The 18,260-nt window shown below is 46.2% G+C and overlaps 1 protein-coding gene across 1 annotated transcript; it reads left to right on the top strand.

Moving 5' to 3' along the window:
• The first annotated feature begins 17,142 nt into the window (after positions 1 to 17,142).
• On the top strand, positions 17,143 to 17,900 carry LOC127923446 (snaclec clone 2100755-like). The gene is made up of 2 exons (XM_052507496.1): positions 17,143 to 17,319; positions 17,571 to 17,900. Exons 1-2 carry the CDS (start codon positions 17,143 to 17,145, stop codon positions 17,898 to 17,900), a joined length of 507 nt encoding a protein of 168 aa, XP_052363456.1.
• The last annotated feature ends 360 nt before the right edge of the window (positions 17,901 to 18,260 follow it).

The following is an 18,260-nucleotide window of genomic DNA, read 5'->3' as shown; positions in this document are numbered from 1 at the left end:
TCACGTCAGAGTCTACTGTATAGAACTCTGGAACAGTGACCTCACGTCAAGTCTAGTATAGAACTCTGGAACAGTCCAGACCTCACGTCAGAGTCTACTGTATAGAACTCTGGAACAGTCCAGACCTCACGTCAGAGTCTACTGTATAGAACTCTGGAACAGTCCAGACCTCACGTCAGAGTCTACTGTATAGAACTCTGGAACAGTCCAGACCCTCACGTCAGAGTTCACAGACCTCACGTCAGAGTCTACTGTATAGAACTCTGGAACAGTCCAGACCTCACGTCAGAGTCTACTGTATAGAACTCTGGAACAGTCCAGACCTCACGTCAGAGTCTACTGTATAGAACTCTGGAACAGTCCAGACCTCACGTCAGAGTCTACTGTATAGAACTCTGGAACAGTCCAGACCTCACGTCAGAGTCTACTGTATAACAGAACCTCACGTCAGAGTCTGGAACAGTCCAGACCTCACGTCAGAGTCTACTGTATAGAACTCTGGAACAGTCCAGACCTCACGTCAGAGTCTACTGTATAGAACTCTGGAACAGTCCAGACCTCACGTCAGAGTCTACTGTATAGAACTCTGGAACAGTCCAGACCTCACGTCAGAGTCTACTGTATAGAACTCTGGAACAGTCCAGACCTCACGTCAGAGTCTACTGTATAGAACTCTGGAACAGTCCAGACCTCACGAGTCTACTGTATAGAACTCTGGAACAGTCCAGACCTCACGTCAGAGTCTACTGTATAGAACTCTGGAACAGTCCAGACCTCACGTCAGAGTCTACTGTATAGAACTCTGGAACAGTCCAGACCTCACGTCAGAGTCTACTGTATAGAACTCTGGAACAGTCCAGACCTCACGTCAGAGTCTACTGTATAGAACTCTGGAACAGTCCAGACCTCACGTCAGAGTCTACTGTATAGAACTCTGGAACAGTCCAGACCTCACGTCAGAGTCTACTGTATAGAACTCTGGAACAGAGTCTCCAGACCTCACGTCAGAGTCTACTGTATAGAACTCTGGAACAGTCCAGACCTCACGTCAGAGTCTACTGTATAGAACTCTGGAACAGTCCAGACCTCACGTCAGAGTCTACTGTATAGAACTCTGGAACAGTCCAGACCTCACGTCAGAGTCTACTGTATAGAACTCTGGAACAGTCCAGACCTCACGTCAGAGTCTACTGTATAGAACTCTGGAACAGTCCAGACCTCACGTCAGAGTCTACTGTATAGAACTCTGGAACAGTCCAGACCTCACGTCAGAGTCTACTGTATAGAACTCTGGAACAGTCCAGACCTCACGTCCAGAGTCTACTGTATAGAACTCTGGAACAGTCCAGACCTCACGTCAGAGTCTACTGTATAGAACTCTGGAACAGTCCAGACCTCACGTCAGAGTCTACTGTATAGAACTCTGGAACAGTCCAGACCTCACGTCAGAGTCTACTGTATAGAACTCTGGAACAGTCCAGACCTCACGTCAGAGTCTACTGTATAGAACTCTGGAACAGTCCAGACCTCACGTCAGAGTCTACTGTATAGAACTCTGGAACAGTCCAGACCTCACGAGAGTCTACTGTATAGAACTCTGGAACAGTCCAGACCTCACGTCAGAGTCTACTGTATAGAACTCTGGAACAGTCCAGACCTCACGTCAGAGTCTACTGTATAGAACTCTGGAACAGTCCAGACCTCACGTCAGAGTCTACTGTATAGAACTCTGGAACAGTCCAGACCTCACGTCAGAGTCTACTGTATAGAACTCTGGAACAGTCCAGACCTCACGTCAGAGTCTACTGTATAGAACTCTGGAACAGTCCAGACCTCACGTCAGAGTCTACTGTATAGAACTCTGGAACAGTCCAGACCTCACGTCAGAGTCTACTGTATAGAACTCTGGAACAGTCCAGTCACGTAGAGTCTGTATAGAACTCTGGAACAGTCCAGACCTCACGTCAGAGTCTACTGTATAGAACTCTGGAACAGTCCAGACCTCACGTCAGAGTCTACTGTATAGAACTCTGGAACAGTCCAGACCTCACGTCAGAGTCTACTGTATAGAACTCTGGAACAGTCCAGACCTCACGTCAGAGTCTACTGTATAGAACTCTGGAACAGTCCAGACCTCACGTCAGAGTCTACTGTATAGAACTCTGGAACAGTCCAGACCTCACGTCAGAGTCTACTGTATAGAACTCTGGAACAGTCCAGACCTCACGTCCAGAGTCTAGTCTGTATAGAACTCTGGAACAGTCCAGACCTCACGTCAGAGTCTACTGTATAGAACTCTGGAACAGTCCAGACCTCACGTCAGAGTCTACTGTCAGAGTCTCACGTCAGAGTCTACTGTATAGAACTCTGGAACAGTCAGACCTCCAGAGTCTACTGTATAGAACTCTGGAACGACCTCACGTCAGAGTCTACTGTATAGAACTCTGGAACAGTCCAGACCTCACGTCAGAGTCTACTGTATAGAACTCTGGAACAGTCCAGACCTCACGTCAGAGTCTACTGTATAGAACTCTGGAACAGTCCAGACCTCACGTCAGAGTCTACTGTATAGAACTCTGGAACAGTCCAGACCTCACAGAGTCAGAGAACTCTGGAACAGTCCAGACCTACGTAGAACTCTGGAACAGTCCAGACTACTGTATAGAACTCTGGACGTCAGAGTCTACTGTATAGAACTCTGGAACAGTCCAGACCTCACGTCAGAGTCTACTACTGTATAGAACTCTGGAACAGTCCAGACCTCACGTCAGAGTCTACTGTACGTAGAACTCTGGAACAGTCCACGTCAGACTACTGTATAGAACACTGGAACAGTCAGAGTCTCTACTGTATAGAACTCTGGAACAGTCCAGACCTCACTACTGTCTCTGGAACAGTCCAGACCTCTAGAGTCTGTATAGAACTCTGGAACAGTCCAGACCTCACGTCAGAGTCTACTGTATAGAACTCTGGAACAGTCCAGACCTCAACGTCAGAGTCAGAGTCTACTGTATAGAACTCTGGAACAGTCCAGACCTCACGTCAGAGTCTACTGTATAGAACTCTGGAACAGTCCAGACCTCACGTCAGAGTCTACTGTATAGAACTCTGGAACAGTCCAGACCTCACGTCAGAGTCTACTGTATAGAACTCTGGAACAGTCCAGACCTCACGTCAGAGTCTACTGTATAGAACTCTGGAACAGTCCAGACCTCACGTCAGAGTCTACTGTATAGAACTCTGGAACAGTCCAGACCTCACGTCAGAGTCTACTGTATAGAACTCTGGAACAGTCCAGACCTCACGTCAGAGTCTACTGTATAGAACTCTGGAACAGTCCAGACCTCACGTCAGAGTCTACTGTATAGAACTCTGGAACAGTCCAGACCTCACGTCAGAGTCTACTGTATAGAACTCTGGAACAGTCCAGACCTCACGTCAGAGTCTACTGTATAGAACTCTGGAACAGACCTCACGTCAGAGTCTACTGTATAGAACACAGTCCAGACCTCACGTCAGAGTCTACTGTATAGAACTCTGGAACAGTCCAGACCTCACGTCAGAGTCTACTGTATAGAACTCTGGAACAGTCCAGACCTCACGTCAGAGTCTACTGTCTGGAACAGTCCAGACCTCACGTCAGAGTCTACTGTATAGAACTCTGGAACAGTCCAGACCTCACGTCAGAGTCTACTGTATAGAACTCTGGAACAGTCCAGACCTCACGTCAGAGTCTACTGTATAGAACTCTGGAACAGTCCAGACCTGTATAGAACTCTGGAACAGTCCAGACCTCACGTCAGAGTCTACTGTATAGAACTCTGGAACAGTCCAGACCTCACGTAGAGTCTACTGTATAGAACTCTGGAACAGTCCAGACCTCACGTAGTCTACTGTAGTCCAGACCTCACGGAGTCTACTGTATAGAACTCTGGAACAGTCCAGACCTGCTGATAACCTCACGTCAGAGTCTACAGAACTCTGGAACAGTCCAGACCTCACGTCAGTCTACTGTATGTTGGAACAGTCCAGACTCTGAGTCTACTGTATAGAACTCTGGAACAGTCCAGACAGTGGTCTACTGTATAGAACTCTGGAACAGTCTGCTGATAATAGAACTCCAGGACCTCAGCAGAGTCTACTGTATAGAACTCTGAACAGTCTGCTGATAATCAGGTGTAGCAGTGGTAAGGTGTTGGGACTCTGCTGATAACCAGGTGTAACAGTGGTAAGGTGTTGGGACTCTGCTGATAATCCAGGTGTAGCAGTGGTAAGGTGTTGGGACTCTGCTGATAACCAGGTGTAGCAGTGGTAAGGTGTTGGGACTCTGCTGATAATCAGGTGTAGCAGTGGTAAGGTGTTGGGACTCTGCTGATAACCAGGTGTAACAGTGGTAAGGTGTTGGGACTCTGCTGATAGCCAGGTGTAGCAGTGGTAAGGTGTTGGGACAGTGGTGTAGCAGTAAGGTGTTGGGACTCTGCTGATAGCCAGGTGTAGCAGTGGTAAGATGTTGGGTCTCTGCTGATAACCAGGTGTAACAGTGGTAAGGTGTTGGGTCTCTGCTGATAGCCAGGTGTAACAGTGGTAAGGTGTTGGGACTCTGCTGATAACCAGGTGTAGCAGTGGTAAGGTGTTGGGTGGTAAGGTGTTGGGACTCTGCTGATAACCAGGTGTAGCAGTGGTAAGGTGTTGGGACTCTGCTGATAACCAGGTGTAACAGTGGTGTTGGGACTCTGCTGAAGGTGTTGGGACTCTGACCTGTAACAGTGGTAACCTGCTGAGGTGTAGCAGTGGTAAGGTGTTGGGACTCTGCTGATAACCAGGTGTAACAGTGGTAAGGTGTTGGGACTCTGCTGAACAGTGGTAGGTGTTGGGACAGTGGTGGTAAGGTGTTGGGACTCTGCTGATAACCAGGTGTAACAGTGGTAAGGTGTTGGGACTCTGCTGATAACCAGGTGTAACAGTGGTAAGGTGTTGGGACTCTGCTGATAACCAGGTGTAACAGTGGTAAGGTGTTGGGACTCTGCTGATAACCAGGTGGTAAGGTGTTGGGACTCTGCTGATAACAGTGACAGTAAGGTGTTGGGACTCTGCTGATAACCAGGTGTAACAGTGGTAAGATGTTGGAAAGAAAGACAGACAGACAGACAGACAGACAGACAGACAGACAGACAGACAGACAGACTGACAGACAGACCAGACAGACAGACAGACAGACAGACAGGCAGAAAGACAGACAGACAGACAGACAGACAGACAGACAGACAGACAGACAGACAGACAGACAGACAGACAGACAGACAGACAGACAGACAGACAGACAGACAGACAGACAGACATTGTGTCAAGGGAGTCAACCTCAGCCAGCTGCTGTGAAAGAAGAACAGGTCCTGTAGTGAGGCCATGCAGTGTTACTTCACTATACATATGCATTCTCTGACGCTCCAGCAAATCCCATCACATCTCTTTATGGATCAGTGGACCCCTCCTCCAGACCAATGGGTCAGCAAGGGCATGAACTCTGTCCCTGCTAACTAGCCTGTATAAATAACTCATCCCCAATGACTGTCTGCTCCATCTCCCTCCCTTATCATTGTTTAGTAGACCCATACCTGATCAATAAACGTTAATAAAATACAACCACCGATTGTTACCTTGTTTCTGTTTTCTCAAAGATGGCAACTCAGCGAAAATGCACGTGCCAGTTGAATCTCCGTTGACGTAGGTCCTCGGTCTCCAATTACTCATTGTCCAATCAAATCACACAATCTAAGCCTACGTCATCGGAGATTTCAATTGGTACGTGCGTTTTCGCTCAGAATCTTCCTTCACCATGAAGTGGAGTTTAGTCAGCGAGGGTAGCTGATGATCGTGGTCTGGAGACTTCTTATGTAACACTTACTGGGCCTGTGACTTTACTTGCAGCCAGTGGAGAAAGTGAAGGTACCCCTTTCCCCTTCCACGTATTTACCCTGGCTTTCATCAGGCTTCGGCTAAACGTCTCTCTTGCAGAAACCCTGGCGTTCATCAGGCTTCGGCTAAACGTCTCTCTTGCAGAAACCCTGGCGTTCATCAGGCTTCGGCTAAACGTTCAGAAACCCTGGCAGGCTTCGGCTAAACGTCTCTCTTGCAGAAACCCTGGCGTTCATCAACGTAAACTCTCTTGCAGAAACCCTGGCGTTCATCAGGCTTCGGCTAAACGTCTCTCTGGCGTTCATCAGGCTTCGCTAGAAACCCTGGCGTTCATCAAACGGCTCTTGCAGAAACCCTGGCGTATCAAAGTCTCTCTTGCATTTACCTTCTGGCGTTCATCAGGCTTCGGCTAAACGTCTCTCTTGCAGAAACCCTGGCGTTCATCAGGCTTCGGCTAAACGTCTCTCTTGCAAACGTTCTATTGCACCCTGGCGTTCATCAGGCTTCGGCTAAACGGCTCTCTCTTGCAGAAACCCTGGCGTTCATCAGGCTTCGGCTAACCCTGGCGTTCATCAGGCTTCGGCTAAACGTCTCTCTTGCAGAAACCTTCTGGCAGTTCATCAGGCTTCGGCTAAACGTCTAGAAACCCTGGCGTTCATCAGGCTTCGGCTAAACGCGGGCGTTCATCTTGCAGAAACCCTGGCGTTCATCAGGCTTCGGCTAAAACCCTGTCATCTCTTGCAGAAACCCTGGCGTTCATCAGGCTTCGGCTAAACGTCTCTCTTGCAGAAACCCTCTTCATTGCAGAAACCCGTTCATCAGGCGTTCAGAAACCCTCAGGCTTCGGCTAAACGTCTCTATTGCAGAAACCCTGTTCATCAGGCTCTTGCAGAAACCCTGGCGTTCATCACCCTGGCGTTCATCAGGCTTCGGCTAAAGAAACGTCTCTCCGGCTAAACGTTGCAGAAACCCTGGCGTTCATCAGGCTTCGGCTAAACGTCTCTCTTGCAGAAACCCTGGCGTTCATCAGGCTTCGGCTAAACGTCTCTCTTGCAGAAACCCTGGCGTTCATCAGGCTTCGGCTAAACGTCTCTCTTGCAGAAACCCTGGCGTTCATCAGGCTTCGGCTAAACGTCTCTCTTGCAGAAACCCTGGCGTTCATCAGGCTTCGGCTAAACGTCTCTATTGCAGAAACCCTGGCGTTCATCAGGCTTCGGCTAAACGTCTCTCTTGCAGAAACCCTGGCGTTCATCAGGCTTCGGCTAAACGTCTCTCTTGCAGAAACTCAACCTGTGTAAGACGGAACAGAGGAATGATGGGTTGTTGTACAGCTAAATGTGAGGGGAAATCTGAACAATACAAATAAAGAATTCATAATTATTCCCACTTTGTTGAGGATGTCCACAAGACGTAGGAGATCAAGAAAAACAAACAAGGACTAAGAAACATGAAGAAAACAACTGAATATCCAACAATTACAAATATAACTATTTATCAGTATTATTTGAGCACTAGAAACATGATTAAAACAACTCTATATCCAACAATGACAAATATAACTATTTATCAGTATTATTTGAGCACTAGAAACATGATTAAAACAACTCTATATCCAACAATGACAAATATAACTATTTATCAGTATTATTTGAGTACTAGAAACATGATTAAAACAACTGTATATCCACCAATAACAAATAAAGAGCTGGTTGCTAAGAGACATCAATCACATCAATGCCAGTCTAACAGCCATGATGATCTGTAGGGAAACAAACGGTAGCATTACCAGAACTAATTGAAGTTGTGGACAGCCTTCAGCATGAACAGAGGGGGTCTGAGGACTGACAGGGCTGGAGGCTATACAGTCTACCTGATATGATAGTCTGATATAATGATGTTTGTTCCCAAACATTAGCCTGTTCCCAAACCTTAACCTGTTCCCAAACATTAACCTGTTCCCAAACATTAACCTGTTCCCAAACATTAACCTGTTCCCAAACCTTAACCTGTTCCCAAACATTAACCTGTTCCCAAACATTAACCTGTTCCCAAACATTAACCTGTTCCCAAACATTAACCTGTTCCCAAACATTAACCTGTTCCCAAACATTAACCTGTTCCCAAACATTAACCTGTTCCCAAACCTTAACCTGTTCCCAAACCTTAACCTGTTCCCAAACCTTAACCTGTTCCCAAACATTAGCCTGTTCCCAAACATAACCTTAATCTCTAAATAATCTAATTAAATTAAACATAATTAAACCAATTAACATAATTGTGTGAATAAAGTAATTGTGTGAGTATATTTACAAATATCACAAAACCTTCTGAGGACATTAAACTATTCTAGCTGGGAAGTACTAAAGTCTAGTTGGAGTGCTGAAATGCTGAGAAAATTAATGTTGACATGACAGAACATCAGACTGTTTTCTAAATGTGGTCAGGATCATGATGATATGACACAGCCATCTGTCCTCTCTAGCCATCGGGATATTTAAGGAGAACCTGACACCCCAAACCCGACCGGTGCAGTGTGGTCTTTGGCATGCTGCAACAAATGTCAGAGACATCAGCAACTGTCTTCAGCTGTACACTACCAGTAGGGTGGAAGAACAGGAACACATACAGACACACAATAGATGAAGAGCTGAATGTCTGAAAGGTCCTTAACTGCTACTGAAATGCTAATAACCTCCACCTGATTGTACAGTAACCAAGTACTATGCTTCAACAATACAAACCACCACCCTCTCCACTTGCTCAGTAGGTCCCACGTTTCAAAGTGGCGCCCCCTAGTGGTGGTTAGGGAGTAGCGCAGACAGAGTGAAGCTGTTGACAGAAGGGTAAACACCAGTAGGACTTATTGCTTACAGGGATAGTCTTTCACCACGCCTCAACACACTGTAGATCACACAAACCTGCCCAGATCGCTATGGAGACAACACGCCAAATAAAAGTACCAATTGCTGCAAAATAATTCTAATTAGTCCAAGAAGGCTATAAAAGATATTGGCTGTGGTAAAATGTCAAACAATGTCCTTGTATATTTGGGGCGGCAGCGTAGCCTAGAGGTTAGAGCGTTGGACTAGTAACCGGAAGGTTGTGAGTTCAAACCCCCGAGCTGACAAGGTACAAATCTGTTGTTCTGCCCACTGTTCCCAGGCTGTCATTGAAAATGTGTTCTTAACTGACTTGCCTGATTAAATAAAGGTAAAAATTAAATAGTTCTTAAAAGGTAAGAAATAAAAAATCATGACCATTAATCTATTTATTTATAGGTACAATCTGGGACATTTCTGGTTGTTCAGGCTGTCTTCTGTGGACGAAGGACCACAGCGTGGTTCAACATGTTTAATAAAGACCATAAACAAAATGCCAAAACAACAAATGTGGAAACCCAAAACAGTCCTATCTGGTGCATAGAAACAAAGAAAGAAGACAACCACCCACAAAACCCAACACAAAACAGACTACTGAAATATGGTTCCCAATCAGAGACAATGACCAAACATAGAAACGTGAAAACTAGACACACAACATAGAATGACCACTCAGCTCACGTCCTGACCAACACTAAAACAAAAGAACTATGGTCAGAACGTGACAGTTCAACGTTTCGATTAACGTTGTTAGGCCAATTTACTGTTATTTTATTGCCTACTTTTTATAATTGTTTTACTTTAGTTTATTGGTAAATATTTTCTTAACTCTTCTTGTACTGCGCTGTTGGTTAAGGGCTTGTAAGTATGTATTTCACAGTAAGGTCTACACTTGTTGCATTGATTTGATTTGATTTACCCATTGATTCTTGGATAATATAACGTATAAATACCTTATGAGCAGCCTTGTGAAGTCTTAGTCCACATATTTTGTACACGGAGGCCCTGTTGATAGTTCTGCACAGTGTTATTGTAGCTTTAGGCCTATAAGGCAACAGTAAAAGCATCAATGGTAAGACACAGCTCTGGCCAGGGACCTAACTTTGGTTTCAGAGGTGTTATCCTGTCACTACAGTGGTTTCAGAGGTGTTATCCTGTCACTACAGTGGTGTCAGAGGTGTTATCCTGTCACTACAGTGGTTTCAGAGGTGTTATCCTGTCAGAGGAGTTATCCTGTCACTACAGTGGTTTCAGAGGTGTTATCCTGTCACTACAGTGGTGTCAGAGGTGTTATCCTGTCACTACAGTGGTTTCAGAGGTGTTATCCTGTCACTACAGTGGTTTCAGAGGTGTTATCCTGTCACTACAGTGGTTTCAGAGGTGTTATCCTGTCACTACAGTGGTTTCAGAGGTGTTATCCTGTCACTACAGTGGTTCCAGAGGTGTTATCCTGTCACTACAGTGGTTTCAGAGGTGTTATCCTGTCAGAGGAGTTATCCTGTCACTACAGTCGTGTCAGAGGTGTTATCCTGTCAGAGGTGTTATCCTGTCACTACAGTGGTTTCAGAGGTGTTATCCTGTCACTACAGTGGTGTCAGAGGTGTTATCCTGTCACTACAGTGGTTTCAGAGGTGTTATCCTGTCACTACAGTGGTTTCAGAGGTGTCATCCTGTCACTACAGTGGTGTCAGAGGTGTTATCCTGTCACTACAGTGGTTTCAGAGGTGTTCTCCTGTCACTACAGTGGTGTCAGAGGTGTTATCCTGTCACTACAGTGGTTTCAGAGGTGTCATCCTGTCACTACAGTGGTTTCAGAGGTTTTATCCTGTCACTACAGTGGTTTCAGAGGTTTTATCCTGTCACTACAGTGGTTTCAGAGGTGTCATCCTGTCACTACAGTGGTTTCAGAGGTTTTATCCTGTCACTACAGTGGTTTCAGAGGTTTTATCCTGTCACTACAGTGGTTTCAGAGGTTTTATCCTGTCACTACAGTGGTTTCAGAGGTTTTATCCTGTCACTACAGTGGTTTCAGAGGTGTTCTCCTGTCACTACAGTGGTTTCAGAGGTGTTATCCTGTCACTACAGTGGTGTCAGAGGTTTTATCCTGTCACTACAGTGGTTTCAGAGGTTTTATCCTGTCACTACAGTGGTTTCAGAGGTGTTATCCTGTCACTACAGTGGTTTCAGAGGTGTTATCCTGTCACTACAGTGGTTTCAGAGGTGTTATCCTGTCACTACAGTGGTTTCAGAGGTGTTATCCTGTCACTACAGTGGTTTCAGAGGTGTTATCCTGTCACTACAGTGGTTTCAGAGGTGTTATCCTGTCACTACAGTGGTTTCAGAGGTGTTATCCTGTCAGAGGAGTTATCCTGTCACTACAGTGGTGTCAGAGGTGTTATCCTGTCACTACAGTGGTGTCAGAGGTGTTATCCTGTCACTACAGTGGTTTCAGAGGTGTTCTCCTGTCACTACAGTGGTTTCAGAGGTGTTATCCTGTCACTACAGTGGTGTCAGAGGTGTTCTCCTGTCACTACAGTGGTTTCAGAGGTGTTATCCTGTCACTACAGTGGTTTCAGAGGTGTTATCCTGTCACTACAGTGGTTTCAGAGGAGTTATCCTGTCACTACAGTGGTTTCAGAGGTGTTATCCTGTCACTACAGTGGTTTCAGAGGTGTTATCCTGTCACTACAGTGGTGTTATCCTGTCAGAGGTGTTATCCTGTCACTACAGTGGTTTCAGAGGTGTTATCCTGTCACTGCAGTGGTTTCAGAGGTGTTATCCTGAGGAGTTATCCTGTCACTACAGTGGTTTCAGAGGTGTTATCCTGTCACTACAGTGGTGTCAGAGGTGTTATCCTGTCACTACAGTGGTTTCAGAGGTGTTATCCTGTCACTACAGTGGTTTCAGAGGTGTTATCCTGTCACTACAGTGGTTTCAGAGGTGTTATCCTGTCACTACAGTGGTTTCAGAGGTGTTATCCTGTCACTACAGTGGTTCCAGAGGTGTTATCCTGTCACTACAGTGGTTTCAGAGGTGTTATCCTGTCAGAGGTTATCCTGTCACTACAGTGGTTTCAGAGGTGTTATCCTGTCATTACAGTGGTGTCAGTCCTGTCACTACAGTGGTTTCAGAGGTGTTATCCTGTCACTACAGTGGTTTCAGAGGTGTTATCCTGTCACTACAGTGGTTTCAGAGGTTTTATCCTGTCACTACAGTGGTTTCAGAGGTGTCATCCTGTCACTACAGTGGTTTCAGAGGTGTTATCCTGTCACTACAGTGGTTTCAGAGGTGTTCTCCTGTCACTACAGTGGTGTCAGAGGTGTTATCCTGTCACTACAGTGGTTTCAGAGGTGTCATCCTGTCACTACAGTGGTTTCAGAGGTGTTATCCTGTCACTACAGTGGTTTCAGAGGTTTTATCCTGTCACTACAGTGGTTTCAGAGGTTTTATCCTGTCACTACAGTGGTTTCAGAGGTGTTATCCTGTCACTACAGTGGTTTCAGAGGTGTTATCCTGTCACTACAGTGGTTTCAGAGGTGTTATCCTGTCACTACAGTGGTTTCAGAGGTGTTCTCCTGTCACTACAGTGGTTTCAGAGGTGTTATCCTGTCACTACAGTGGTTTCAGAGGTGTTATCCTGTCACTACAGTGGTTCCAGAGGTGTTATCCTGTCACTACAGTGGTGTCAGAGGTGTTATCCTGTCACTACAGTGGTTTCAGAGGTGTTATCCTGTCACTACAGTGGTTTCAGAGGTGTTATCCTGTCACTACAGTGGTGTCAGAGGTGTTCTCCTGTCACTACAGTGGTTTCAGAGGTGTTATCCTGTCACTACAGTGGTTTCAGAGGTGTTATCCTGTCACTACAGTGGTTTCAGAGGAGTTATCCTGTCACTACAGTGGTTTCAGAGGTGTTATCCTGTCACTACAGTGGTTTCAGAGGTGTTATCCTGTCAGAGGTGTTATCCTGTCAGAGGTGTTATCCTGTCAGAGGTGTTATCCTGTCACTACAGTGGTTTCAGAGGTGTTATCCTGTCACTACAGTGGTTTCAGAGGTGTTATCCTGTCACTACAGTGGTTTCAGAGGTGTTATCCTGTCACTACAGTGGTTTCAGAGGAGTTATCCTGTCACTACAGTGGTTTCAGAGGTGTTATCCTGTCACTACAGTGGTTTCAGAGGTGTTATCCTGTCACTACAGTGGTGTCAGAGGTGTTATCCTGTCACTACAGTGGTTTCAGATGTGTTATCCTGTCACTACAGTGGTTTCAGAGGTGTTATCCTGTCACTACAGTGGTTTCAGAGGTGTTATCCTGTCACTACAGTGGTGTCAGAGGTGTTATCCTGTCAGAGGTGTTATCCTGTCACTACAGTGGTTTCAGAGGTGTTATCCTGTCACTACAGTGGTTTCAGAGGTGTTATCCTGTCACTACAGTGGTGTCAGAGGTGTTATCCTGTCAGAGGTGTTATCCTGGCACTACAGTGGTTTCAGAGGTGTTCTCCTGTCACTACAGTGGTTTCAGAGGTGTTATCCTGTCACTACAGTGGTTCCAGAGGTGTTATCCTGTCACTACAGTGGTGTCAGAGGTGTTATCCTGTCACTACAGTGGTTTCAGAGGTGTTATCCTGTCACTACAGTGGTTTCAGAGGTGTTATCCTGTCACTACAGTGGTTTCAGAGGTGTTATCCTGTCACTACAGTGGTTTCAGAGGTGTTCTCCTGTCACTACAGTGGTGTCAGAGGTGTTCTCCTGTCACTACAGTGGTTTCAGAGGTGTTATCCTGTCACTACAGTGGTGTCAGAGGTGTTCTCCTGTCACTACAGTGGTGTCAGAGGTGTTATCCTGTCACTACAGTGGTTTCAGAGGTGTTATCCTGTCACTACAGTGGTGACAGTTCCATTAACGTTGTTAGGCCAATTTACTGTCAGAGGTGTTATCCTGTCACTACAGTGGTGTCAGAGGTGTTCTCCTGTCACTACAGTGGTGTCAGAGGTGTTATCCTGTCACTACAGTGGTTTCAGAGGTGTTATCCTGTCACTACAGTGGTGTCAGAGGTGTTATCCTGTCACTACAGTGGTGTCAGAGGTGTTCTCCTGTCACTACAGTGGTGTCAGAGGTGTTATCCTGTCACTACAGTGGTTTCAGAGGTGTTATCCTGTCACTACAGTGGTGTCAGAGGTGTTATCCTGTCACTACAGTGGTTTCAGAGGTGTTATCCTGTCAGAGGTGTTATCCTGTCAGAGGTGTTATCCTGTCAGAGGTGTTATCCTGTCAGAGGTGTTATCCTGGCACTACAGTGGTTTCAGAGGTGTTATCCTGTCACTACAGTGGGTTCAGAGGTGTTATCCTGTCACTACAGTGGTTCCAGAGGTGTTTATCCTGTCACTACAGTGGTGTCAGAGGTGTTATCCTGTCACTACAGTGGTTTCAGAGGTGTTATCCTGTCACTACAGTGGTTTCAGAGGTTTTATCCTGTCACTACAGTGGTTCCAGAGGTGTTATCCTGTCACTACAGTGGTGTCAGAGATGTTATCCTGTCACTACAGTGGTGTCAGAGGTGTTATCCTGTCACTACAGTGGTTTCAGAGGTGTTATCCTGTCACTACAGTGGTTTCAGAGGTGTTATCCTGTCACTACAGTGGTTTCAGAGGTTTTATCCTGTCACTACAGTGGTTCCAGAGGTGTTATCCTGTCACTACAGTGGTGTCAGAGGTGTTATCCTGTCACTACAGTGGTTCCAGAGGTGTTATCCTGTCAGAGGTGTTATCCTGTCACTACAGTGGTTTCAGAGGTGTTATCCTGTCACTACAGTGGTGTCAGAGGTGTTATCCTGTCAGAGGTGTTATCCTGTCACTACAGTGGTTTCAGAGGTGTTATCCTGTCACTACAGTGGTTTCAGATGTGTTATCCTGTCACTACAGTGGTTTCAGAGGTGTTATCCTGTCACTACAGTGGTTTCAGAGGTGTTATCCTGTCACTACAGTGGTTTCAGAGGTGTTATCCTGTCACTACAGTGGTTTCAGAGGTGTTATCCTGTCACTACAGTGGTTTCAGAGGTGTTATCCTGTCACTACAGTGGTTTCAGAGGTGTTATCCTGTCACTACAGTGGTTTCAGAGGTGTTATCCTGTCACTACAGTGGTTTCAGAGGTGTTATCCTGTCACTACAGTGGTTCCAGAGGTGTTATCCTGTCACTACAGTGGTGTCAGAGGTGTTATCCTGTCACTACAGTGGTTCCAGAGGTGTTATCCTGTCAGAGGTGTTATCCTGTCACTACAGTGGTTTCAGAGGTGTTATCCTGTCACTACAGTGGTTCCAGAGGTGTTATCCTGTCACTACAGTGGTGTCAGAGGTGTTATCCTGTCACTACAGTGGTTTCAGAGGTGTTATCCTGTCACTACAGTGGTTTCAGAGGTGTTATCCTGTCACTACAGTGGTGTCAGAGGTGTTATCCTGTCACTACAGTGGTTTCAGAGGTGTTATCCTGTCACTACAGTGGTTTCAGAGGTGTTATCCTGTCACTACAGTGGTTTCAGAGGTGTTATCCTGTCACTACAGTGGTGTCAGAGGTGTTATCCTGTCACTACAGTGGTTCCAGAGGTGTTATCCTGTCACTACAGTGGTTTCAGAGGTGTTATCCTGTCACTACAGTGGTTTCAGAGGTGTTATCCTGTCACTACAGTGGTTTCAGAGGTGTTATCCTGTCACTACAGTGGTTTCAGAGGTGTTATCCTGTCACTACAGTGGTTTCAGAGGTGTTATCCTGTCACTACAGTGGTTTCAGAGGTGTTATCCTGTCACTACAGTGGTTCCAGAGGTGTTATCCTGTCACTACAGTGGTGTCAGAGGTGTTCTCCTGTCACTACAGTGGTTTCAGAGGTGTTATCCTGTCACTACAGTGGTTTCAGAGGTGTTATCCTGTCACTACAGTGGACATTTCTCTCTGTGGACCTGTTTGTTCAGAGATGGCAGGCAAATCACGCTTTAGGCAAAGTCCTACATTTACATATTTCCTGTAAACACAAGGAAAACATTGTTTTTCTTTCTTCCCAAGGTCATATTATGCATATTACATTGACCCAAATGTTACAGGGCTACGAAAGCCCGAACTTCATTCAAAGCTTCAAAGACCATTACGGAAATCAAACCATTACGTTTATGTAGTTCCTTTAATTACTGACAGTAACTTCAACAGCAGCACTGAGCCCTGCACAGAACCACTGTGGAGAGATGTCCATCAACGTTTTGGATGAAGTTCATTTTAGACTTGTCAGGCCATGAGATCTTCATTGTGTCTTTAGTATAACATTGCAAAAATCTGTTTACTTTCCTAAACTTCCAGGTTCCAGGTTGCACTGCTTCATTGTCTGTAAGGATTCTCTATTTAGTTAATTTGTGTAATGCAGGTAAACAGAAGATCTGTCTAATAACCAGCCAGTACGTACAGGTGGTGGGATGGGTATACAGGTGAGCTAAGGAAGCCTCTCTGATTGGTGGGATGGGTATACAGGTGAGCTAAGGAAGCCTCTCTGATTGGTGGGATGGGTATACAGGTGAGCTAAGGAAGCCTCTCTGATTGGTGGGCTGGGTATACAGGTGAGCTAAGGAAGCCTCTCTGATTGGTGGGATGGGTATACAGGTGAGCTAAGGAAGCCTCTCTGATTGGTGGGATGGAGCTAAGGAAGCCTATTGGTGGGATGGGTATACAGGTGAGCTAAGGAAGCCTCTCTGATTGGTGGGATGGGTATACAGGTGAGCTAAGGAAGCCTCTCTGATTGGTGGGATGGGTATACAGGTGAGCTAAGGAAGCCTCTCTGATTGGTGGGATGGGTATACAGGTGAGCTAAGGAAGCCTCTCTGATTGGTGGGCTGGGTATACAGGTGAGCTAAGGAAGCCTCTCTGATTGGTGGGCTGGGTATACAGGTGAGCTAAGGAAGCCTCTCTGATTGGTGGGCTGGGTATACAGGTGAGCTAAGGAAGCCTCTCTGATTGGTGGGCTGGGTATACAGGTGAGCTAAGGAAGCCTCTCTGATTGGTGGGCTGGGTATACAGGTGAGCTAAGGAAGCCTCTCTGATTGGTGGGCTGGGTATACAGGTGAGCTAAGGAAGCCTCTCTGATTGGTGGGCTGGGTGTAGAGTGGAGATAAGGAAGCATCTCTGATTGGTGGGTTGGGTGTAGAGTGGAGTGGAGGAAGCATCTCTGATTGGTGGGTTGGGTGTAGAGTGGAGCTAAGGAAGCATCTCTGATTGGTGGTTTGGGTGTAGAGGTGAGGGGCCAGGATGAGGTAGTTTGTAGTAATAAGAGCAGCGACAGGCTCAGCTCCACTACACACTGACTGAGTACTGGGACATCATGCAGAGGAAGAGCAGCTTCACTGGGCTCCTCATCACTGCTCTGTGTGCAGTGGTCTCCTGTTGTCTGAACAAACAGTTCCACTTTGTGGAGGAAGGAGGAAAGACCTGGGAAAAGGCTCAGCAGTACTGCAGAGAGAAGTACATTGACCTGGCCTTCATCAGCAACCAAGACGAAGTAGATGAGGTCAATGACATATCAACAATGGATGATGTTTGGATTGGCCTGTACAGAGATCCCTCTCCCCAACAGAGTGGAAGTGGTCCGGAGGGTGGAACTCATCATTCAGGTTTTGGGGGAATGACCAGCCAAACAATAAATTTGGCAACCAGGACTGTGTCAGTGTGTGGAAGAATGAGATGAATGATTATCAATGCACTGAAAAATATCCCTTCTTGTGCTTTGATCTGAACGTGGTGCTGGTGAAGGAGAACAAGACGTGGGAGGAGGCTCTGGATCACTGCAGGAAGCACTACACTGACCTCACCAGCCTGCTGTCTGAGAATGAGCAGCTCCTCGTCCAGAGAATGATGAATTCTAAGGGGGCCCAGACGGACCATGTGTGGACGGGACTGCGCTTCCTGGCCAGCGAGTGGCTGTGGGTGAACGGGGACCCCCTGGAGTACCAGGCCTGGACCGGGGGGAGGCTGCCCCACTGCCCCGCCCAACACCTCCGCTGTGGGACCCTGGCCAGAGAGGGAGAGCTCTGGGGAACCAGGGGCTGCGAGGAGAGGAGGAACTTCCTCTGCTCCACATGACTGACTCCTAGAGGAGCAATGCTTTTATACCTTTGGTGATAACTGAAGTAAGAACGTATGAAAGATCAATATTTACTACAAGCAATACGTTTGTATTTAAACATGATTTAACCAGGAAGACCTCTTTACAACAGTGTGTTCTCTGTTGACAAAAAAAAACTAAATTTGTCATGAAACCTGAGAGTAATTTAAATATTGAACATTTTACTCTATACTGTTGTAGCAAATGTAGAATACTGTACAGGAACTGTACAACCAACTCTGTTATACTGTAATAAACACTGTTAGGAAGAGTCATCTTTCTGTCTTCATCATTTGATTCATAGCTAAGGAATACTGTAATACACACTGTTAGAAAGA

This window comes from Oncorhynchus keta, unplaced genomic scaffold, assembly GCF_023373465.1.
Source record: "Oncorhynchus keta strain PuntledgeMale-10-30-2019 unplaced genomic scaffold, Oket_V2 Un_contig_29849_pilon_pilon, whole genome shotgun sequence".
NCBI lineage: Eukaryota > Metazoa > Chordata > Actinopteri > Salmoniformes > Salmonidae > Oncorhynchus > Oncorhynchus keta.
The sequence above is the reverse complement of the archived record's forward strand: the minus strand, read 5'-3'. Positions and strand labels throughout refer to the sequence as shown.

What these genes read in the sequence shown, in the direction of transcription:
- LOC127923446 (XM_052507496.1), top strand. Translation starts at nt 17,143, where the DNA reads ATGCAGAGGAAGAGCAGCTTCACTGGGCTCCTCATCACTGCTCTGTGT. An exon ending in TCATCAGCAACCAAGACGAA is followed by an intron (nt 17,320 to 17,570) that starts GTAGATGAGGTC and finishes GTGCTGGTGAAG; the next exon opens with GAGAACAAGACGTGGGAGGA.